The sequence below is a fragment of the Trichosurus vulpecula genome, chromosome 4 (assembly GCF_011100635.1).
Source record: "Trichosurus vulpecula isolate mTriVul1 chromosome 4, mTriVul1.pri, whole genome shotgun sequence".
NCBI classification, from domain to species: Eukaryota; Metazoa; Chordata; class Mammalia; order Diprotodontia; family Phalangeridae; genus Trichosurus; species Trichosurus vulpecula.
The window spans coordinates 150,741,386-150,765,649 of NC_050576.1; the positions used below are offsets into that span (position 1 = coordinate 150,741,386).

At 37.9% G+C, this 24,264-nt stretch overlaps 1 protein-coding gene across 1 annotated transcript in view; it reads left to right on the plus strand.

Moving 5' to 3' along the window:
• The window catches only part of SIPA1L2 (signal induced proliferation associated 1 like 2), a 117,308-nt gene that overhangs the window by 6,951 nt on the left and 86,093 nt on the right, over positions 1 to 24,264 (plus strand). The window contains 2 exon segments of the mRNA XM_036756506.1: positions 14,235 to 14,368; positions 16,608 to 16,796. Of these exon segments, the coding sequence (XP_036612401.1) occupies positions 14,235 to 14,368; positions 16,608 to 16,796 (323 nt within the window).

Consider the following 24,264-nt stretch of genomic DNA (forward strand, 5'->3'; position numbering starts at 1 on the left):
TCGTGGACAAGTCATTGAACTTTTTGGAGCTGTTTTCCTCCTCTGTAAAGTGGGGATAATATTTGCATTATCTTCCTCATGGTAGCATGAGAAAAGTTCTTGGCAACTTTTGACTTTTCAACATGGAATGGTGTAGTTCCACTGGAGACAAAGATGGAGAATATTATACCATTGACTATTCTCTCCTCTCCCCTCTCTGCACCGCCACCGTCCCACCACCCCCACCCTGAGAAAAAAGAAATCTAAAACTCATTTTTTTCTTGGTTCTGACTACTTTTACCATATCATCTCTCAAGATGATTTTTAATCATCAGGCAATGACTACCAGCCTCTTTTCATTACATTTGTCGCAAAAGGCAAGTCACATTAGCCGTCTGGCCTTTGGGCGGGCTAGGAGTAGTTTATAAATAAGACTTGATTTTCTAAAAGAAAACGTGTGTCCACACTGGTGGTCCAGAACTGAAAGGGTAGTGCTTGTTTTTAATGGCTAAAAGATGGGGAGAAGCAGAAACAGAGAACATCATATGTCAGGGAAGTCCCTCGGGAGAGTTATCTAGTCTGCCACAAAATTTTAAAGTCATTCACTTAGACTTAGATAATATGACAGTTGCAAACTAGAGTATACTTTTACATATCAGATGTAACTTACTGCGGGAGGAGGCTTGGTTGCATTTGCTTTCAATTTCATGCCCAGTGGTATTTTATAGGTAACTTTTCTTTGGGGTTTTTATGCGATGTCTGAAGATAATTAATATGGAGTTGCATACTATTAAATTCACATGGGTGAATGGAGCACCATCTCACAATAGTACTATTCTAACACATAAATTCCTTTTTTGGTAGATGTAACTGACTTGATTCTTGCCCTTTTTACACCATCATGCCTCTCCCACACAGCAACTATTGCATTCCAAAGCAGCTCTGAGCAGAGAGCAACTGCCCAGCTCTAGCTGGGAATATAGATAGTGTGAATCATCATTGTATTAGTTCCCTGTGGCAGAAAGTAGAGAAAAAAATGTTGGAAGCAGATTGTTCTGGTCTTGTGTGTATGCATGCTTTAGGAGCCCTTTTCCCATAAGGGGAAAGGTGATTTTATAAACCTTAACCAAAAGCCTCCTGTTTGAGGGATTACTTCATTTTTTAAACATTTTGATCATTTGTCTCAGGAAAGCAGATTGCCTTTATCTTCGGTGGGAAGATTTCTTGGTACTGTAATAATAATAATAGTGGTGGTGGTGGCAGCATTTATACAGCACTTTAAGGTTTGAAAAGTACTTTACAAATATTATCGCATTTGATCCTCACAGTCCTGACAGGTAGGTGCTATCATTAGCTTCACTTTACAGATTGGGAAACAGACAGAGAGTGGTTAAGTGGCTTACTCAGGATCATAAAGCTGGGAGATCTCTGAGGCAGGATTTGAATTTGGGTCTTCTTGATTCCAGGTTCCACCCTCTATCCCCTGTACCACTTTGAGCAATTCTTGCTAATTGTTCTCCCTTCAATTTGGGCAGTTCCATCTTTGCACACTCAGCACCTAAGAAATACAATTCTAGGGTATCCAGAAAGGTGAACTGAAGGGAAAAACCCAGATTTATCCTTGGATCTAGACAGTATTTATCACCCTTGTCTCTCCTTTAGAAGTAGTACCCAAATAAACGTTCATTCTGTATTAAATTTCTTCATTTTTACATAGCTCTGGACTTTGTATTCAGGACAGACTTACATATATATGTATATATATATATATGTATGTATGTATATATGAGTCTCCCATCTGACTTGGTACTATGTATCTTACTTGGGCAAATTATTTAAACACTGAGACCCACTTTGCACACCTGTAAAATGGGAATAGTGATGCTTGCCTACCTCACTGAATTGTGTGGCAACTTGGCAAACACAACATGAATAAATCATTAGTCTTGTTTGGTTTTCCAACTGCTCATTTCTTCCTCCCTCATACTTCTTACAACCAAGAATGTTAAGCATCCTATCAATCAACACATATTAAATAAAGACCTCCTAGGTGCCAGGCAGTGTTCTAGGCTCTGGGGCTTCCAAGTATGAATAATGAGACAGCCTTTACAAGGAGCTCATATTTTCAGAGTTATGGTGAGCAGTTAAACGATCAACTTAAAAAATAGCATTAACTGCATTTTTATGGTAAGCTATCCAGTTTTTTCAATGAATATTAATGAATTTTGGTCTTCATCAGCACCATTCTAGGAAGGTCCTAAAAGGTATTGTCTGTCATTTCTTCATCTCCTTTCAGTTCAGTCGTTTTTTAGTCATGTCTGATTCTTCATGATCCTGGTTGGGGTTTTCTTGGCAAAGATATTAGAACGGTTTGTCACTTTCTTCTCCAGCTCATGTAATAGATGAGAGAACTGAGGCAAACAGGGGTGACTTGCCCAGGCTCACACAGGTGGTAAGTGTCATAGGCCAGATTTGAACTCTGGAAGATGAACCTTTCCTGACTCCAGGCCCAGCACTCGATCCACTGAGCCTCTCCTCATCTCTTTCTCATCCCTCAATGTCTTGAAACCTCAATCCCATTGCTGCAACATAAGTAGTCCAGACCTTCAAGGTTAACAGTGATTTCTTAACTTCTAAATCCAATGACTTTTCTCAGTCCTCCTTATCCTTGGCCTCTGGCCAGCTTTGGCTTCTGTAACACTTCTCCCTTTTGATTTTCTCATCTATCTGAGTGCTCCTCAGTATGTTTTGCAAGATCATCGTTCATCTCCTACCTATTAAACATAGGTGGCTTTGAAGGCTCTGAATTCTGACATTTTTTCATTTCTTTTTTTTTTTGATGATCTCCTTTTTCCTTTGAGTTTAACTATTTCTATACAGATAACTACCAAGTCTCCACAACTAGCCCTAATTTCCTTGAGTTCATGCCATACATAGGAATCTCTTGTATGTCCTTTTAGCATCTTAAATTCGACATGCCTAAAACAGAACTAATTTCTCTCTCAAACTCTACCTTCCTCCAAACTTCCCTATTTTTGAAGCCACTGCCTTCCTGGTCACTGAGATTTACAGCTTCAAAGTCAGCCTTGACTCTCTTTGCTCTCCTTCCCCCCTTTGCTCTCATATCACCAGAACTTAAAATTCCACCTCTATGGCATCTCTAGCCTCTGTCCCCTTTTCTCCACCCAGCTATCTCCCTAGTTCAGGCTTTTATCACCTTTTATTTGGACTACTGTAATAGCTTCTTAATTGGTCTTCCTCTTCTCCCCTCTGTAATCCATCCTCCTCCCAGCTATCAGATTAATAGCCCTCTAAAGCAATCCTGCCTGTGTGACTTTTACACTAAAAATTTTTTCAGTGGTTCCTCATTGCCTACAGGATATGTGTGTTATGTATGCATACACACACACACACACACACACACACCACACACACACACATATACACACACTTTTCAACTTGCAATTTTATAGTCCTTCACAATCTGACTTATATAGATTCCATATTATTCCCTTTCATACACTCCACGTTCCAGCCAAACCATCCTATTAGCTGGTCTTCAAATTGGACATTTTCTCTCCTATCTCTGCTCTTTCTCTTGAACTATCTCAATACCCCCTCTCTCCCGCCTGTCTGTAAATAATCTATTTCTCCCTCTCCTTCACATTTTGGAATCCCTAGTTCCCTAGTTTTAGTCTGAGCTTAGCTACCACTTGAAATATGAAATCTTTCCTGACTTCCTCCGGTTATTAGTGTTCTCTTTCCCTAGAAGGCACTTTCTATTGACTTATCTTTGTACCTGTTGCATTCTCCCCTCTCTCCCCCCACCAGTGGAATGTAAACTTCTTGAGGTTAAAGATGGTTGTATCCCTATGGTCTAAGCACCCTTCCTTGCTGGTGTTAGGCATTTGGTAAGCGTTGGTTAAATTGTTGACCTGGCTCGGGAGTATAAAAACAAAGGAGATTGTGAGACTGACTCAGAGCCTCACTTAAATCCAGTTCACTTGCTGGTCACACAGGTGATAATCCTGGTTTTCTTCCAAAATAAAGGACTAACAATAATAAGGACATAAAGAGAAAGGAAGCAATTCTGTGCTCCAGAAGCTTATAGTCTGTCTCTTGACTTTCTATGAGAGAGGCTATTCAGATGTAGCTATAGCCTTTTGATTGGCTCTGCTAACCAGTTTTTTTTTTTATCTTGTCATGTTATATTTGCATAATTTATGGACCTTCATTCAGCATCTCAACACTCATTTCATGGTATGCCTATATCGAAGCTTCCATTCTGCTTTAGAAAGATTTGATTCTTTTTGTCCTTAGCAATTTGATGGAAATCATCTGCTTAAAGGAATGAAGAGCTTTAGGTGGGCAGGGGGTCTAAATGCACAGACCCCATTAAGGCTTTCTTATCAGCCCTTCTTATCATCTTCTCTTGGAGAAACGTTCTTGCTATACAGATTAACAAACTGATCTTTTGTGAAAGATGTTCCTAAAGGGTGAACTTCTCTTATGAAGGTGCTGAGGAAGTTGTAGGCAGTGTTCACTTTTTAAACAGGGTATGCAGAGATCCTTTATAAATGCAAGAGTAAGTATGACATTGCTTAGTAGCAAAATTCGAATTTGTAATAAATTTAGTTAACATCTTGTATTCTTTAGTGGATTTGAAAACTTGGGCAGCTCTCATAGAAAACAGCTACTGCAGCATAAAACTTTGTAGATTTTTTTTTTTGTTTTATTATAGTGATCAGACTATAATCCAAGTGCAAAGTAGCCAAGGAGAGGAAGAGTATCCATACATTTTCATCCCTATAAGATAGCTGGGGACAAGAGGGGGAAAAATAGAAATAACAGCAATGTTCCATTTATCCAGTATGATTCAGAATGAACTGTTCCACAGAAGTTAATTTTGCAGGCAGCTAAAGTTTAAGCATCAATATTTTGATCTGTCTTTGTTCTGTTTCATCTGGCTACTTCTTTCAGGGATAAAGATTATAACCAACCCATTCCCTCTCATTCTGTATTATGTCCTCCTAAAATTGATTACCCAACATAGTTGGAATTCTTTGCATTGCATGGATAATAATAGTGTAATAATTAGACTATGTAAGCATGGTTATTATCTCCTATTTTCCATACTTGATGGCTTCTCTTTTCTCAGGCTGAGAATTTTAATTTGCATTTCTTTTATTAGTGATTAGGAACATTTTCTCATATGGGATGAATACTCTATGCTTTGATCTCTTATCTTTTGGTGAATGACTCTTGGTTTTATGTATTTTTGTCAGTTCCCTAGAATGGTGGGGAACCTATGGCCTTGAGGCCACATGTAGCCTTATAGGTCCTTGGGTGCAACCTTTTGACTGAATCCAAGTTTTACAGAACAAAGATTTCTCCACTTCCCCCATGATTCTCTTATTCTGGCTGCGTTTATTTTGATTATCCAAAATTTTTAAACTTATTGAAATTGTTTTATTTCATGCTTGACTCTATTCCTTATTTAAAAATTTACCCCTTAGCTATAGTTTGGAAAGATAGAACTTTCAGATCTCCTCATTTTGTTTTAATGCGACCTTTCAGGTTTATGTGGCTTATCCATTTGGAACTTATTGATGGCACAGTAGTTAGCATTTCTATGTTGCTTTAAGGTTTGCAAAGTAATTTACCTACCTTATCTCATTTGACTTTCATTGAAGCCCTGTGAGATAGGTTCTGTTATCCCATTTGAAAGATGCAAAAAAGTGAGTCTGAGAGCAGTTAAGATACTTGCCTAGGTTTATAAAGTTAACAAATGTCTGCAGGTAGGATCTGAATTCAGGCCTTCCTGACCTCCAGTCCCACATGATATATTTTGTACCACCTCACTGCTCATATGATTTAAAATGTTGATCTACACTTTGTGCCATTTATTTTACATAATTTTGGGTCCTAACTCTTCTCTAGATAGTTGATGCTGCTCAGTAAGTAGTTCTTGGAGTAAATGAGTTTTTATTAGACCATCAACTCACAGGTAACCCATATGTGTCCTGATCAGTTTCCCCCTCCCTCCAGGACTGGTTCTCTATCTCCTAATTCTAATTTCATTTCCTACATTCTATTATAGCCCCTTCCTAATGAGGGTAAATTAAAGTCATTTTTGGACAGCATCTTACCATCCCATGAAGTATTTGAAGTATTTGGGCAGTGGTGGCATTGGCTTAGGCTGTGTTAGGAAGTAGGAAGTCAGAGGAAGAGCCACAAGGGTTTCTTGTCTTGGATTGCCTGGGCTAAGGGGACCTTCTAATAATGAAGGCAGTTGAGAGTTTGTAGTATATAAATTGCTTTGGGCATTGGGAAATAAGGAATGAGAAGCATATGCTTCCTCTTAATATTTAGGAAAGAATATAAAAGGTTGTGTTACCATTACATAATAAATTACTGTACTGTAATTTCACATATACCTGTATGTTCTGAACCCTTATAGACACCTTCAAAATTGACTTTCAGAATCCTTTTCAGAAAGTATAACTTGTTTCTCAAACCTCACCCAATTCAGATCATAAGCAATCTAACTGCTTTATAACTCAACTTCAAAAAGAAAATGACTAAGCCTAATAAGGGGAAGGGAAAGGGAGTACATGTTTATATAGTGCCTATGTGCTTTTTACAAATATTTGATTTTCACAACAACCTGTGATGTAAGTACTATTATTATCCCCATGTTATACTTGAGGAAACTGAGGCAAAAAGAGATTGAGTGACTTACCCAGGGTCATATGCTATTATTATCCCCTTTTTACATTTGAGAAAACTGAGACAGAAAGAGATTAAGTGACTTGCTCACAGGGTGGCACAGCTAGTAAATGTCTTAGTCAGGATTTGAATTCGGGTCTTCTGACTCTAGGCCCAGTGCTCTATCCACTGAGCCACCAGCTGCCTAAGCTAATACTAATCTAAAAATAATTATTTAATCAAGCTCTAAGAACACATGAGATTAAAATACACCAATTGGTGTGCTTTATCAAGTAGATCACCTGTTGGGCTTGGAATCTAAGAAAACCTGGTTTAAATCCTGGCTTGGACTAGTTTTGTGACCATGGGCAAGTCACTTAAACTTGGGCCACCAATTTTCCCATGTGTAAAGTAGGTACAATATTATCTGTCTGATAGGGTTCTTGAAAGGATTAACTGAGGTAATATATACAAAGTGCCTTGTAAATTTTAAATCTCCACATAAAAGTCAGCTTATCATGGGTCTTTTTGTTCTTCCTGGGGAATATTACTAGTAGAAATACACTAAAACCACACTACAACACAATTAGCTAGATACAGAAAGAAGAATTTGGTGTAAATAAACACTTTCTTGGGCCCTGGTCCAAATGGATTTGGGTAATGAAGTGTTCAAAGCACTTCATTATAAGGTATTCTCACATACAACCTAATCTCAGTTCAAATCCTGATTGCAGAAAATTCCATTTTCTTTTAACATCTTTTCTTAAGGTGTTTTCTTTCAACATCTCACTTTTTAAAAATCTTATTTTTGTTGCTATCTTGTGTTTTTTATCACCTTTATCTTCTAATATATCCTTTCCTTCTCTATTCAGCAAGCCACAGTTTCTAATAAAGATTCTAAAACAAAGAGAAGGAAAAAGCAATTTAGTGAACCAATACTTAACTGTCTGACAATATTTGCAATATTCCACAACTTCTTAGAGTCTCACCTCTAAAAAGAGAGAGGGAAGTACATTTTAAAAATTCTTCCTTTTGACCCAGCTTGGTCAATAGAATCACATTACTTTCAATGCTGTTTCATTTGTTGTTTTTCTGTTTACATTGTTATAGTCATCGTATCTATGATTTTTTCTGGTTCTCCATTATATTATTCTTAATGTATCCGACTTGTGGTGAACACTCAGACATGTCAGGAGTGTTAACTTCACTGCAGATATGGTTCAAGCAGATTGTTCAAGAAAGGTATTCCCATTAGGACTTAATGTAATTATTTACCAAGTGGTCATTTAGTACATTCTTAAAAGGTACATTTAAAAAATCATTGAATGACTTTTAGGCCTATATAATTCTCTGTTCTTAATGTATCTTTCAAATTTGGAAACTTAATTGGTTTAAAGATGCAAGTAATCTTAGTCGTAAGAGATAATAATACTAGACCCCAGCCCTGCTTCATTTTTTTCCTTCCCTTGTTACTTCCAAATTTAATTTGCATTCATTTATGTAAGAAGTAAATTAACACTCTAGACAATCCATCATATGCTCTGGAGTAGCCTTTACTCATTTTTTAAAATTTAAAAAAAATTTTTTTCAATTACATGTAAAATTTTTAAAGTTTTTTTTATTCTTTCTCTTCCTCATTCCTCTACCTCCTCATTGAGAAGGCAACCAGTTTGCTGTAGATAAAACATATTTCCATATTAGCCGTGTTACCTTTGTAAAAACAGACAAAGAAAACAAAGCAAATTTAAACAGTATGCCATGATCTGCACTCAGACTCCACCATTTCTTTTCCTGGATAGCATTTTTCATCTTAAGTCCTTTGAAATTAGACTTGGATCATTGTGTTGCTCAGAATAGCTAAGTTATTCACAGCTGAGCATCTTACAGTATTGTTGTTACTATATACAATGTTCTCCTGGCTCTGCTTACTTCACTTTGCATCAGTTCGTATAAGTCTTTCCAGGTTTTTCCGAAAGCATCCTGCCTGTCGTTTCTTAAAGCACAGTAATGTTCCATCTCAATCATATGCCACAACTTGTTCAGCTATTCCCCAATTTTTGAGTATCCCCTCCATCTTTGTCATCACAAAAAGATTTGCTATAAACTTTTTGTACATGTAAGCCCTTTTCCCTTTTTTATGATCTCTTTGGTATATAGACCTAGTAAGTAGTTTTGTTGAAACAAAAGTTTGATTGCTTTTTGGACATAGTTCCAAATTACTATCTAGAATGGTTAGATAAGTTTACAACTCCACCAGTAGTACATTAGTATTCCAATTTTGCCTCATTTTCCAGGATTTATCATTTTCCTTTTCTTTCATACTACCCAATCTGATAGGTATGAACTGGTACCTCAGTGTTGCTTTAATTTCTATTTCTCTGATCAATAGCGATTTAGAACATTTTTTTCATGACTTGATAGCTTTGATTTCTGCTTCTGAAAACTGCCTGTTCATATAGTTTGACCATTTATCAATTGAGGAATGGCTTGTATTCTTATAAATTTGATTCAGTTCTCTATACATTTGAAAAATGAAGCTTTTGTGAGAAAAACTGTTTATAAAAATTATATCCCGGCTTTCAGCTTCCCTTCTAGTCTTGGTTGCATTGGCTTTGTTTGTGCAAAACCTTTTTAATTTATTGTAATCAAAATTATCCATTTTGTATTTTACAGTGTTCTCTATGTCTTGTTTGATCACAAATTCTTCCCTTCTCCATAGGTCTGACAGGTAAACTATTCCTTGCTTTCCTAATTTGCTTATGGTATCACCCTTTATGTCTAAATCATGTACCCATTTTGATCTTATTTTCATATATGACGTGAAATGTTGGTCCATGCCTAGTTTCCTCTATACTATTTTCTGGTTTTCTTTGGGCAAGTCACTTAACCCTGTTTGCCTCAGTTCTCTCATCCGTAAAAGTGAGCTGGAGAAGGAAATGGCGAACCATTCTAGTGTCTTTGCTAAGAAAACCCCAAATGAGGTTTTGAAGAGTTGGATGTGACTGAAATGACTGAAATATACATGTACATGCATATGTAAACGGCCTAGCCTCATTAAATCACTTATGATTTCCATATTCCTGTTTATCTTTTTATGCATCTTTTGAATCTTGCATTTGAAAGTTGAATTTTCTGTTCAGCTCTGGCCTTTTCACTAGAAATGTTTGAAAGTCCTCTATTTCATTAAATATCAATTTTCTTCCCCTGAAGAATTATACTCAGTTTTGCTTGATAGGTCATTCTTGGTTGTAATCCTACCTCCTTTGCCTTTTGGAATGTTCCATTCCTTTAATGTGGAAGCTGCTAAATCTTGTGTGATCTTATGGAATTTGAAGGGTTTCTTTCTGGCTGTTTGTAATATTTCCTCCTTTATCTGAGAACTCTGGAATTTGGCTATAATATTCCTGGGAGTTTTCATTTTGGGATTTCTTTCAGAAGGTGATTAGTGGATTCTTTCAGTTTCTATATGACCCTCTGGTTCTGGGGTATCAGGTCAGTTTTCTTTGACAATTTCTTGAAATATGATGCCTAGGCTTTTTTCTTGATCATGGCTTTCAGGTAATCCAGTAGTTTTTAAATTACCTCTTTTTGATCTATTTCCCAGGTCACTTGTTTTTCCAGTAAGGTATTTTACATTTTCTTCCATTTTTTCCTATTCTTTTGACTTTCTTTTATTGTTTATTGGTGTCCTGTGGGGTCATTAGCTTCCACTTGCCCACTTCTAATTTTTAAGGAATTATTTTCTTTAGTGAGTTTTTGTACCACTTTTCCTGTTTAACCAGTTCTACTTTTTAAGGAGTTCTTTTCTTCAGTGAATTTTTGTACCTCTTTTTTCATTTTACCAGTTCTGCTTTTTAAGGAGTTCTTCTCTTCAATGGATTTTTGTACCTCTTTGCCTATTTGGCCAATTCTGTTTTATAAGCTGTTATTGACTTTGGTATTTGTGTGAGTGTGTGTGTGTTTACCAAGCTGTTAATTCTCTGTAATTTTCTTGCATCACTCTCATTTCTTTTCCCAATTTTTCTTCTACCTCTCTGATTTTTCAGATTCCTTTTTGAGCTCTTCTAGGACTTCATGCTGGGCTTGTTTCTAATCCAATTCCAATTCTTTTTCTTTGAGGCCTTGCTTGTGATTGTTTTACCTCGTCATTTTCTAAGTTTCTGTTTTGATCTTCCCTGTTATCATAATAACTTTTTGGAAAGAGTCAAATTCTTTGCTGTTGTTTTTCTTTGCTCAATTTTCCAGTTTATTTCTTGACTTTCAATTTTGTGTTAAAGTTAGACTCCTCTTTAAGGAGAGGACAGGTACGGGTCACTTGTCTTAAGCATTAGGTTTTTCGTACTGCTGTTTTCAGAGCTAGTTTGGGGGTGGGGGGCGGGGCACTGTAAGTTTTAAGTGCTTCCAAGGTGGTATAATCTAAGGAGAGGTGTGGTTACTGTTCTCCTGCATTGAACTTTACCCAGGAAAGGACCTTTTTCCCCTCCAGCCACATGTGTTATCTCTCCTTTTGAACCTGGTGACTGTGACTCAGCCTTTGCTCTCCCATGGCCAGCCAGAAGTACTGCTGCTCCTTTCTGTCTTGGAACTGAGACCAGGCCCTCTGCTTCCTTGTGAGTGACCATAAACACTCTCCTCCACCGTGGAACTGTGACCAGTGTCCCTGCTACCTTGTAGCTGCAGAGGCTAGTGCTTTACTTCACCCTGGAACTGCAGGCTGGCACTGTGTGTGGGCAATGGAACAGGGTCTTGAACCCAGAACTGGCAAAGGGTCCCCTGCAAATCTCTCTGTGACCAGTTGCCTTACTTCCTTACTGTCCATAGGCTGAGAGCTCCTGAAGCTGATGCAGCCACCTCTAAGGCCTGCAGCTGGCATTGCCACGGTGCAGCCCAAGCTGTGCTCTGGGCCCGACCACCATCCTAGTGTGACAGACCTTTCCTGCCAACCTTCTAAGTTGCCATAGTCTAGAAAATTGTTTCACCCTGACTTTTTGTTGGCTCTGCCGCTCCAGGATTCTACTTAAGGCATTATTTTAAAGTTGTTTGAAGGGTACTTGAGGAGAGTGTGGGTGAGTTCCTTCCTCTGCTCTACCATCTTGGCCCTTCACCCATTTTTTAAAAGGACTTTTGGGTTATATGCTATATAAGGCCAAACCTTTACTAAGTAGGTAATTTATTTTTCAGTTCTTGAAATAATTTACATGGTTCTTATATCTAGGCCTAATTTCATTCCTAGAAAATAATGCCAATATTAATTCCACTTTGTTGAAAGTATTAAGTAAATTAATTGCTTTTTTAAGAATTTCTAGTCTTTATTCATTAGCTGCCACAAATAATGTCTACTTGAATTTGTGTAGATGTTATTTTTCTGAAATGAATCTTTTGTTTTTTTTTTTCTTAATAATTTGATCATTCCTTCAGAGATTGAGAGAGGAAAACCATTAGCATAACCAGGAAATTTTGTAACAAGTATTATCTTCAAAATAATCTGTTTTTTTTCCATTTTTAAAATTAAAAACATCTCAGCTGGAATGATAGATCAATAAGAAAAATTTCGGCATGTATAAATGTGAAGTTCTATGCTTAGGTTAAAAAAATCAATTCATATATGTATATATACATATACACACATATGAGACTGAACTGGTATGGCAACAGTTCATATGAAAAGACCTTGGGGGGTTTTAATTGACTACAAATTCATTACGAGCCAAGGTGATGATGGTCCCATTGTTTTCAGTCATAGGCCAAGTCTGGAATACCTTGCTGATTTTTCTGTAACACATTTTAAGTGGGACACATATTAACAAACTAAAATGTACTTAGAGGAGGTTGACCAGGATGGAGAAGTTTTAGAAATTACAGAAAATGAGAAGCAGAAGAGAAAACTGAGGATATTAAACTTGGACAAAGAATTTCTTAGGGAAAAGGTGATTCTTGACTTTGAATGTTTCAGAGGCTGTGGTATTGAAGACAGACAAGACCATGTTGCTGCTTCCTGCAGGGCCAGTGAGTTGAAGGTACAGGAAGGTAGCCTTCAGGATCTGGGTGTATTGCACCCAACTGGTGCTTTTCTTTCTCCTCTGCAGTCTATCCTTCATAAAGCTGCCTGTTTAATGTACTGATCACTTAGTTCCTCTGCATGAAAACTCTCAGTGGTTCTCTACTGCTTATACCCCATATAGGACCAACTTCTTATTCTGGCATTCGTGACTCAGCAGAATTTGGTTCAAGGCTATCTTCACAGGTTTATTTCAAACTTCTCCCCTTCATATGCTCTGCCTTGCAGCCAAACTAGACTGTTCACAGTTCTCTGTTAACCCACCCTTCACCTCCATTCAATATGATATGGTGAATTCAGTCTCCTCTCCCTGCTCCTGTCTCATTCCCATGTTTGAGTTCTCCTCTTTTTAAGGCCCAGCTCACGTAACACTTGCTATATAAATAACCTTTCCCAATTCCTCTCACCCCAAAAGGGAAAAAAATGGTTTCTCTCTTCTCACATTAAAGCCCTTTATACATCTTCTTTGTACTTACTGCATCTGCCCTATATCCCAGTTGTTTGGGTCACCTGTCTTATCCCATTATATTGAAAGCTCCTCTAGGTTAAGCACTAATTTATTTCACCTTTGTACCCCGAGTGCCTGTCGTGGTACCTGGTACCAAATGGCTCCTAAATCGGTTTTTAACTAATTGTTTGAACTGCAATATAAGAGAAAACTTTCTAATTTCTTAAAGTGCTCTAAAAATTCAAGAGGCTACCTTGAGGTGGCTTCCTTAAGGTAAACTCCCTTTCTCAGGTAATGTTCAAAGAGAGATTGGATAACCATTTACCAGGAATGCTATAGAGGTGGTTCCTGCCCCGGTGGGAAGTTGGACAAGCTGACTGTTAAAGATCCCTTCCAGAATAAGATTTTGTGATTCAGAGACTTAATGGTCTAGCAGTTTCTGCCAAAGAGAGGACTGGCTCATAAAGAGGCCCATTTAATTCATTTTACTATGTTGTAGGTAATTTTGCTACTCTTTATTTTAAACTTCTTGCTAGGACAATTTTTTATTAATTATTTTTGTCTGTTCTTAAATCTTTAGAATATGGCAGACCTATACAACCTGCAGCATACCAAAGGATTTTGGGCAGCCCTCAAAAAATGTAGAGGAAGACATCCCCTACATTTTTCACAGGCCACCTGAAATCCTTTGGTGTTCCCATAGGCTGTAAGCAGCCGGTGGGATGCAGGTTGTGCAGGCCTGGAATATAGGGTGCCTGTTAATGATGAATGATGTACTGAGTTTCAATTTTAAATCTCAATAAAAAAGAATTGGTTGTGGAACTCCTGCTGATGATTCCCTGCTTCCTACAAAGGAAGTCTTAGGTAGTTTGTGTTTGCATATCTCTGTTGTAAGCCTACGAACTTAATCTTCTACATGTTGGACAGCCACTGCATACCCAAGGCAGCTACCAAAGAGGTTGCTGGTTGCAGAGATAGCCCAATGGCCTGCCTCTTCATTCTTTTTGGTTTCTTTTGAACACCTGCTCTCTTCTGTTACAGAGCACCAAAACTACTTTGGAATAGATGAAAATCTGGGCCCTGTCGCAGTAAGCATCCGGAGAGAGAAGCTTGAAGAAACTAAGGAAAAAGAAGGGTCCCAATTCAACTATCGGGTAGCTTTCAGGACCAGTGAGGTATTTCTGTTCTCCATATATTATCTTTGGGTTGAGAGGCTGTTTAAAAAAAAATGAAAAACAAATAAAAAAACCTCTTAGGCCTTTATCCCAAAGGGAATTCTACAGGGCGTTCCCAAAGTCTGGACACATAGGCAAAAATGCATATTTTCAAGAAATGAAATGAATGAAATTTTCAACAACATTTTATTTAGTTGGAATGTTAACAAATAACATCTTCAATGTGATTTCTATCATTTGTGATGCAAAGGTTGATGAGCTTTGCAAGATTCACATGAACTCGATGCAATAACTCCACATTGCCATCAATTTTAGCACATTCAATTTTTATGCGTTCAATCAAGTGTGTTGCATCCTTGATTTTCATTGAATACACCTTCTCCTTTAGCATACCCCAGAAAAAGAAGTCAAGGGGGCTGAGGCCTGTTAATATTCCAAATATTTCAAAATATGCATTTTTGCCTGTGTCCAGACTTTAGGGACACCCTGTAGTGTTCTTGAATTGTAGTCTCTTCTCTATTCTTAAATTATTCAAAGATTTTGTGCTTACACAGTCTCTGTTACACCACTCACCTATTTCACACAGTAGTTGAAAGGAATAATTTTAACAACTATTACATGTGTATAACTCCATGGGTGTTAAGGAATAACGATTTTGATTGCTGCCTTATGTGGTAGGACAGAACAAAAGGCAGAGAGGATTTGGGACATGCTAAAGAGACAGGATATATGCAAAAACCGGATTAAGATGATTTTAAACCACAGCAGGTGAAAATAGGTAGCCCACAATAGTGAAAACCATATTCTCAGAGGGTTTTGCCAGAGCGGTCATTCCAACTATATATTTTTATGTAAGAACCCAAATGTGTCTCACACTTTTAGTGATTATTACTACAGTTACTACAGAAATAATACCATACAATGACCTTACAGTGAGTTTGTATTTATTAGTTAAGAATTAGACCTGCTCCCTGCATTGGGTCCTGTTCTCATAGGGCAATCTAAGATCTATTTAATTTAATTTTAGTGGTGAGATTTTGGAATGGAATGAGCTAAATTTAGAAATCTACATGTGAAATAATTTTGTGGTATCCTTTTGTAGTCTCATGCAGCATTAGTACATACATATATTGCCACACTATATATTTCGGATCCCCATTGTTCTAAGCCCTCTTGTGATCATAACATACAGCTCCTTTTCTGTAAAGACTCATATTACAAGTGATATGTATATTATTGAGAGATGGCATAGTAGAGAACTGGCCTTGGAGCTAGGAAGAAGACGTGAGTTTAAGGTACAACCTTTGACCCCTATTGGCTTTTGAACCCTGGGCAAGATCCTTAACCTCTCTGTTCCCTAGGCAACACTGTGGTGCTGTTTCAGTAAAAAAGCTCCCCTGAATTGGTAGATGAAGGCTGCGACCTCATCTAGAGTTCCCTATATCAATGAGATCATAAGCCTGTTCCCATCTTCTACATACTAGTAGATTCACAGTCAACTAATTCAGTCCTTTCATTTTACAAATGACATTTAAATGAAGAAAGTTTAAGTAACTTGTCTAAGGTCACATAGCTAGTTTGTGCCTGAGATAGGAAGTTGCAATTCAGTTTCTCCTGACTCCCAATCTAGTACTCTTTCTTTTATGTTGCTTTATAACAAGAAGATATATTCCGATTAGAGATTAGTTTGAAATATGGCTATTACTGTATATTTGGGATCAGATTTTATAAGATGGGTTTCACTAATCTCTTTAGCTCTGTGTGTAACCAGCTAGCAGGTGCCACTGGAAATCTCAAGTAGATCTAAAGAATAGGAAGAGTTACTGAGAAAAAGAGGAGAGGGGAGAAAGATAAATTATGGAGGAGACACGGGGTTGGTAGTTGCCCCAGGTGCTTCATAAGGAAGCACAGAATTGTGCCTGAACCAGGTCTCCTCCGCCTCCCACTTCATCCCTCCTGCCTGCTGCTGCTGATTAGCCTGACTTACTCTCCTTAGACATTTGCTATTGCTGTCTTAATGTGCTGTTTTGGTTGTTGACTTTTCTCTTGCTCCAAGGGATGTGGGGGAAAGGAGCTGGGAGATGCTTTACGCACTCCTGTCCCCTTCCAAGTAATGACAGCCTTTCTCTACCGATACTTTTGATGTGTATGTAGGACTAAAATTATACTTTAAAAGTGATGGCTGGCCAAGTGTTACTGCTATAAATATTCAATAAAGTCTCACGCTGTCCCCCCACAGCTTACAACTCTTCGAGGAGCAATTTTAGAAGATGCCATACCTTCCACGGCAAGACATGGCACAGCACGAGGGCTGCCTCTCAAAGAGGTTCTCGAGTATGTCGTCCCGGAGCTGAGCATTCAGTGCCTGAGGCAGGCTTTGAACTCCCCCAAAGTCTCTGAACAGCTACTCAAGCTTGATGAACAAGGGGTAAGTCAGTCATGGTTTGTTTTTCTTTCTCCTCCCTCCCTCCTCCTGCTGCCTCCTAAATATTTTGTCATTTTAATACACGGACATGCTACGATCACAGTCTAGGACACCTTCTGCTGCTGTATGGTGGCATATGTCCCTTCATACAGGTTGCTGGGAGGTCAGCCAGTTTCCACTGATGAGAATGTGGTCTGCGCCTTGCAGTTCTGAACTTATTGAGATTGACTTTCTTAAATTCATTCATTAAATTTTTTCCCACTATGTATAAGGAACTGTGTTGGACAGGAATAGCAAAAATAATGACAGTGACAGACACTGACCTGAGGAAGCTTATAATCCAGTTTGAAAGTTACAGCAAGTGTACACATCTAATTTGGTGAACATGTGTAGACATTCATTTACTTTGTGTAGTGTTACCATGCTAGGTGCTCAGACTGCAAAGATAAAAATGCAGTGGTCTTTTTTTCTCCCTCCATGAACTCAGGTGGTACACTGTGCAGTGCTCCTTAAACTATTGGTCACCACCCACAGTTTAAGAAATGCTGAAGGGATCACCAGTGTAAATGTTTAAATAGGCTTGGATAGAGGATAGGACCTGGACTTAGGAATACCTGAGTTTGAATCAAATCACTTAATCCCTGTTTCCTTATCTGTAAAATGTTGTGTTTGTCCTGCATTTTTGAATAGGACCATGGCATCAGGGAAATGATGACATAACTTACAGTTGATTTTGATGTGAGGGAGGGCAGTACAAGGTCACTAGCCTCACTTTCTCCTCCAGAGCCATCTGCATCCAGTGACCAGATATTCATCAAGATGACTAGAGATGGCCCAGGATACAGTGGGAGATCCTGGCCCTTTTAGGCTAAAGTCTTTTCATGTACTCACCTAGAGTGAGGTAATGACCGTTCAATGAATAGGCCTCTTTAAGAAGTGAGTGAAGAGATGGCCCTTTTAATTAGAAAAAAAAGAAAAAATATATCTAGCTGGGAGGTGAAGACCCTTAGGGTTGCAGTAGCAAAGAGAAACAGTTACCATTGACTTTCACTCTAAGCCAGGAGGGCCCAAAATACAGCCATTAAGTGGAGCTTGGGTAGGGACCTATTGTGGTCCAATCTATGAACTTCAGAGTATTCTGTAAAATGTGGATAATAATAAATAGTACCTCCCTCTTAGAGTTGTTGTGAGGACAAAATGAGATAATGTTTGTAAAGCACTTTTCAAACTTAAAATGCTTATATAAATGCTAGGTACCACTATTGTTGTACTTAATTCTATAAAAGAATGAATATATGTGAATAGGAGTTCATTTGAGGAAGAGGTCCTGTCCAGTTACTGAGATTGGGAAAGATTTCTTGTGTCTTATATGCAGGAGAATGGGTGCCTAGAGAATGTCAAAGAGGCATTCTGGTCACCCTGCAGGGTGTTCAGGGTTAGAATCTGTCAGAATCTACCCTTGGTTCTGGGGTGGTAGGGAACTCAGAGGAGCCATGAAAAAGAAGGGTGTGGCGAAATAGCCAGAGCTGTTTTTAATCAGGAATTGTGCCATTTCTAGAGTCTAGAACTGGCCTTCAGTTGAGAGTGTAGTAAGGAGAAAAGGAGGGTGGTGTCTAATAGTGGAAGAGATGAGCTGGGCTGCACAGTCCAATAGGACTGCAGTTAGGATTGGCAACAAGTGGATCTGTCCTAGGTTTCCTTCGGCAAGCAGGAATAAGTACAGAAGGAGCTGTGTGGGGGACCCAGTGCCATGTCTGACGGGTGTTTCATATGGACTCTACCAGTGTGTTAACCTGCTGGGAAAGCAAGAGCAAAGGGGACTTGGGGGGTGGGACGGGGGATGGTTCAATTCTAGCTTATCTTTATCTCCTCATCTTCCTTTGACCTAGGCAACTTGTATTTTCTTTTTTCTCTGCCCTGGAGCTCAGTGTATATCTAAGTCTACAGAGGGCAAGTAGGTAGCTAGATAGCATAGTGGATAGAGCACTGGGAGTGGAGACAGGAAGACCTGGGTTCAAATTTGGTCTCAGATACTTAGTAGCCACGTGACCCTGGGCAAGTCATCTAACTTACATTTGCCTCAGTTTCCTCAAAAGTAAAATGGCCTCTACACCCCCGAGTTGTTGTGAGGGTCAAATGAGATAATGGCTTAGCACAGTGCCTGGTACATACAGTAGGTGCTATATAAATGCTTATTCCCATCTCCCCTCCCCTTTATCAGAAAAGGAATCTATAATGAAAGGCTGTTTCAAATGAGATATTTGTAAAGCACTTTGCAAACCTTAAAGCACTGTATAAATCCCATCATCATCATTATTAATATTGATACTGTTATTGACCTAGTCCAAAGCAAAGCAAGCTGAGACTTCAGCCTATGTCTCCGAGGATATATTTGAGAAATCCTCAGAAGTAATATGAAAGAGGTGATATTTGAGATGAGCTTCCAAGTCTGGATAAAATGTTGACAGGGAGAGATTGGGCAAGAGATTGGAGGAGCAGCATTAGCAAACTTTTGAACATAGAATGTTAGCATAGAGAAATTTTAACAAATAGCAAATAGTATAGTTTAGCAAGAATATTAGGGACATTAAAAATAGAAGGGGAAGGTAGGCTTAAGATTGATCATTCTGTGGTAGTCAGAAGGAATGAAGAGACTGGAAGCTGGACAGGAAGTTTTTGTAATAGTTTCTGGGAAAGGTGAAGAGAACCTAGAATGGGGATAATGGGAAAGGAGAAGTGGCTGGTTTTAATGTTCCAGACCAGGCACCTTATGTACCTGAAGTATTGGCCTAAATATTCAATGTATTTTTAATTAACTGTCTTCTTTTTAAAAAAAAAATTAATGCAGCATAAAAGATTACAGTTGTGAGTACTTTCAGAATTTCTATGAGAGGATAAACAAGTAACATTCTTTGTGCACTTTTATAATAGAATAAGTTGTATTCATTATTTGACACTCCTTTATTCATGTGTGGTGCCATAGAGCTAATTTTGGGACCACAGAATGTTTGGTGTTTTAAATGGGCTGAATTTTTAAAACTGATTATTCTAATTGGACTAATGAGTTAACAATTTATTATGAGCAAACTAGATGCAGGCACCTTAAGATTCAGAGTGAATCTATACAGTGATCTGTTGAGGTCAAGAAGGTAACTTAGCTTTCAGAAACAAACCTATTTGTTACTCAAATACTGAAAGACTAGTTTAGATGATCATCTGAGTGCCTTGTAAATACTATTAGAGAGCTGTATTATTGTTTGTTTTTCTTGTTTCTTTGTCACTGGTAGTCATCTAAACTGTATAAAATTTCCATGAAACAATTGAGTAAAATATTTTAACAAAGCGTGAATAATGAAATACGTTTGCTTTTTGTCTGACATGAGCATGAGTTTGAAGCAATCTTTTAAGACAGACTTGTAAAGTACTTAAGGTTTGTGTCTTAGATTCTGTGTTCAAAGGGTAGAAAGTAACAGAAACCACACTGGTTTTTATGCCTCAGATTGTGTGCTTCTGTTCTTGTTGCCTTAGTAGCAGACTTTTGGAGACAGTTCCATTTTCCCCAACCATGAGTCATGGGGCCCCTGTGACTCTGCTTGATGGCACATGGCCTGCCCTTCGGAGTATTGAAAGGACAACATTTGGCCAGTTGGTCTAGTTGATTTTATCTTTTGGAAATGAAATGCTATTGGGCCAACTACTGTAGTAAAGAACCATGGGTAAAATCAAAAGCGGTGGGATTTTTAGATCAGCTTAGAATAAAGGTGCCCAACTATTTTATGCTAGGTTAAGCACAGAAACTTTGAACTCGATCATCAAAGCATTTCTAAGAATTACTCCACTATAACTCCAAATTCAAGGAATTATTGTTGAACATAGGGCTCAATTTTGAAGTAGGTTGGATTAGATTGGGTTAGATGAGTTTAACGTGCTTTTCCTTTTGATATATTTGTAAGACTTATGTAGCATTGGCATGAAATACTTAAAAGCTTTCTATGTAATCACTGGTTCGTTCTTTAAGAACTTCACATATTTTTGTTTCCTTGAATGTCTATGACTTCTCATGTTCTTTGGTTAACATGATCTAACATAGTATATCTCTGGCCAGTGCAACATGTTTTGTTTTACTTATGCAAGAAGTTTGCATGCCTTGTCCTCCCAACCCAGATAATATAGCAGATAAATAAAACATCTATTGACTCTACCTCATTATGCTAAAAGTTACATATATGTGTATGTACATATGTGTGTATATGTAATTCTTCAGTCTACAATATAAAATGTATTTATATCATGGCTTATTAATTACTTTCATCACTATTTTTAAAAATCTACTTTAAAAGTTACTTTTTTAAAAAAGTTACTTTAAAGATAGATATTTAAATGTTCTACCAAAATACTAATGTACTGTTGGTAGAGTTAAAAACTGATCCAACCATTCTGGAGAGCAATTTGAAGCTATGCCCAAAGGGCTATAACATTGTGCCTACCCTTTGATTCAGCAATACCACTGTTAGGTCTGCATCCCAAAGACATGCAAAAAAAGGTAAAACGACCTATTTTTCTAGCAATTCTTTTTGTGGTGGCTAAGAATCAGAAATCGAAGGGAAGCCCATGGATTGGGGAATGGCTAAGCAAGGTGTGGTATATGATTGTAATGGAATATTTTGTGCTATAAGAAATGATAAGCAGGATGATTTCAAAAAAACCTGGAAAGACTTACATGAACTAGATGCATAGTGAAGCGAACAGAACCAGGAGAACATTGTACACAGTAACAGCAATATTGCTCAATGGAGAATTACGAGTGACTTAGTAATTCTCAACAATATAATGATCTAAGACAATCCCAAAGGATTAGTGATGAAGCATACTCTCTACCTCCAGAGAAAGAACCAATGTTAATTGTTGTTGTTGCTACCTGTCCTTCATTCTCAAAGAAGACCTTGCAAATGAATTGGATTTAAATGAAGGGGGGCTGTGCAAAGTCACCAGCCTCACTTTCTCCTCCAGAGCCATGTGGGTCTAATGGCAAAATATAAGTCAGGACGACCGAAGCATGCTGTTTTTCACTTTTTTTCATTTTTTTTTTCTTTTATTTGAGTTGTCTTGTAGAAAATGACTAATGTGGAAATGTGTTACGCAATTGCCTGTGTATAACCTATATCTGATTGCTTACCATCTCAGGGAGGTGGAGAGGGAAGGGAGAGAAGAAAGGATAGAATTTAGAACTTAAAACTTTAAATAAAAATGTTTTTAAAAATTGGGGAAAAAAAGAAAGTACATGGTAAAACAAAACAAAACAAAAGAATGGTGGGTCATACACATACGGTGAGGGGATCCTTGCAAAAGTGACATCATGTTTTCCCAAATTGCTTTCCTCAGTAGACTACATCCTGATAATATAATTGACTGAGAGATTTAGAGAATATAAGCTCATACTGTAGTTATTATGAATCAACTAAAAAGCATTTTATTCATTAGAAGTCTGTGGATAAAGTACTGTATTTTGAGTGAGAAAGACTCGAGTTCTAAACTTGTCTCAGCTGTGTTTTCCTGAGCAGGTCACTTAACCTCTTTTAGCCTCTGTTTCCTCATCTGTAAAGTGGGGATAATAATATCACTTATCCCCAGAGGGTTGTGAGGAACAAATGAGATGATACATGTGATGTGCTTTGCAAAACTTAATGCTAGATAAATGCTAGCTGCTGTTGCCTCCTACAGGTTCAAGGCCAAATTAATGAGAATTAGGAATCCCATGAAGTGGTGGAATATATTTGAATTGCAGTTAAAATGATATAAAATATGGTTATTGCTTCCAGCCCATGCAGCGCGAGTTAGGAAAAGGGTAATGATTATTAATATAAAGTACTCTGTTAACAATAAAGTTAGTAATATCAACATCAAAATGCAGCCTTGAAGTTTCTCCTTAAGGAAGCTGTTTCTTGTGCATATATTAAACTAGTAAAAGTCCACCTCAATAAGGCAAAACAATCTGAAACCTCATTTTAGTCATTCACACTAAGAATCAAGTGCTGGAAGGATGCATTGTATTCGGTTTGTGACGTGTATTTAGACTGACAGAATCTCAATTGAGTGCATCAGTATATATTTGTTGGATGGACACTGCAGATGGAAAGTGAGCCGGACACAAATATAAGAGCAAGGAACATTTAGGAGATTGAACCAAGAATGAAAGCAGGTTTGTATTTATATAGGAAGCTTTTCATAATCTTTTTCTCCTTTCTTGTCCATATGACCAGCTGAAATTGCTTCTCTTCCTAGGAGTAGAACTTAATGATAATGTCAAATTTGTGCCCCTTCCTGTCTCACCCCTCCCCCACCATAGGCAATAGATGGAACTGGATGGTCATTCTGTCCATGCATCTCATTGTGTGCATATAGCACTTAATACGGAGGGACTTTGGCATTTTGACAATCAAGCTGTTCTATTATGAAACAGTACAATAAGCCTTAGGCTACTCCCACACCAAGACTGTGGGAATCACTATGATTCATTTAAAACTCGTTAAAAGGTCAGTGCAAAAGGGTGAGCCTTGCTTTTCTCCCATATATTCAGATGTTCAGGCTCAGCCTGAGGTTTATTAGCCTTAGGAAGTCGGGCCTTGAATTGAGTCTCTTACTCAATGGATAGCCAGTAGAACCAGAATCTCTGGGTGGTAGCCTCCGATGGTGAATGGAAACAGGAAAGGCAGGGTGCTGCCCTCTGATGTGCCAGAGAGGCAGTTGAGTCATTGATTATACTAGATTGGATTACTTCCAAAAGGTTTAGAAAAGTGCTTAGGGGGAGCCTCTATTTTATTTCATGGACCGGATTCATATTTTTTCGTGAAGAGTTTTAGCAGCCATTTCTGCCAAATTATAACTGTGAGATAGGTCATTGTAGTGGATTGCCAACATGGCATATTGTATTTCTCCCTCTGTCTAGCATTGTGCTTTGCACACAGTCAGCACTTAACGTTAGTTGCAATGAATTGCTTTTGCATTACTTGTCTGAGAAACCCAATTCTGTCCAAAGAAATGTGATTTTAACTCTTATTTTAAGTTTCCATGTTACATATGCAATTTATGACATCCCATTTAATTATTGTTAGGCATCTACCTCAATCATATTCGTCAGTAGATATAAATCCCTTTTATCTATGATCTTGATAACTGCACAGTGAGTATAGGTAGTATTTACTTGTCATTTTCTCCACTCCTAAGAAGGTGGAAACCCATACAAATGAATATCGGGGATTTTTTTTTTATCCAGTTTCCCTTCATACATTCTACATCAACATTATGTCAGAGTTAATGGAAAATTATAAGAATCTCTTGAGGGATTTGCAAGATCATGAAATAAGTCCTAGGATATTAGAACTGGACCTTAGAAATTATTTAGGTCAACTCCTTTATTTTATAGAGAAAGAAACTGAAGTTAAGAGGGGAAAAAATGACACATCCAATGTCA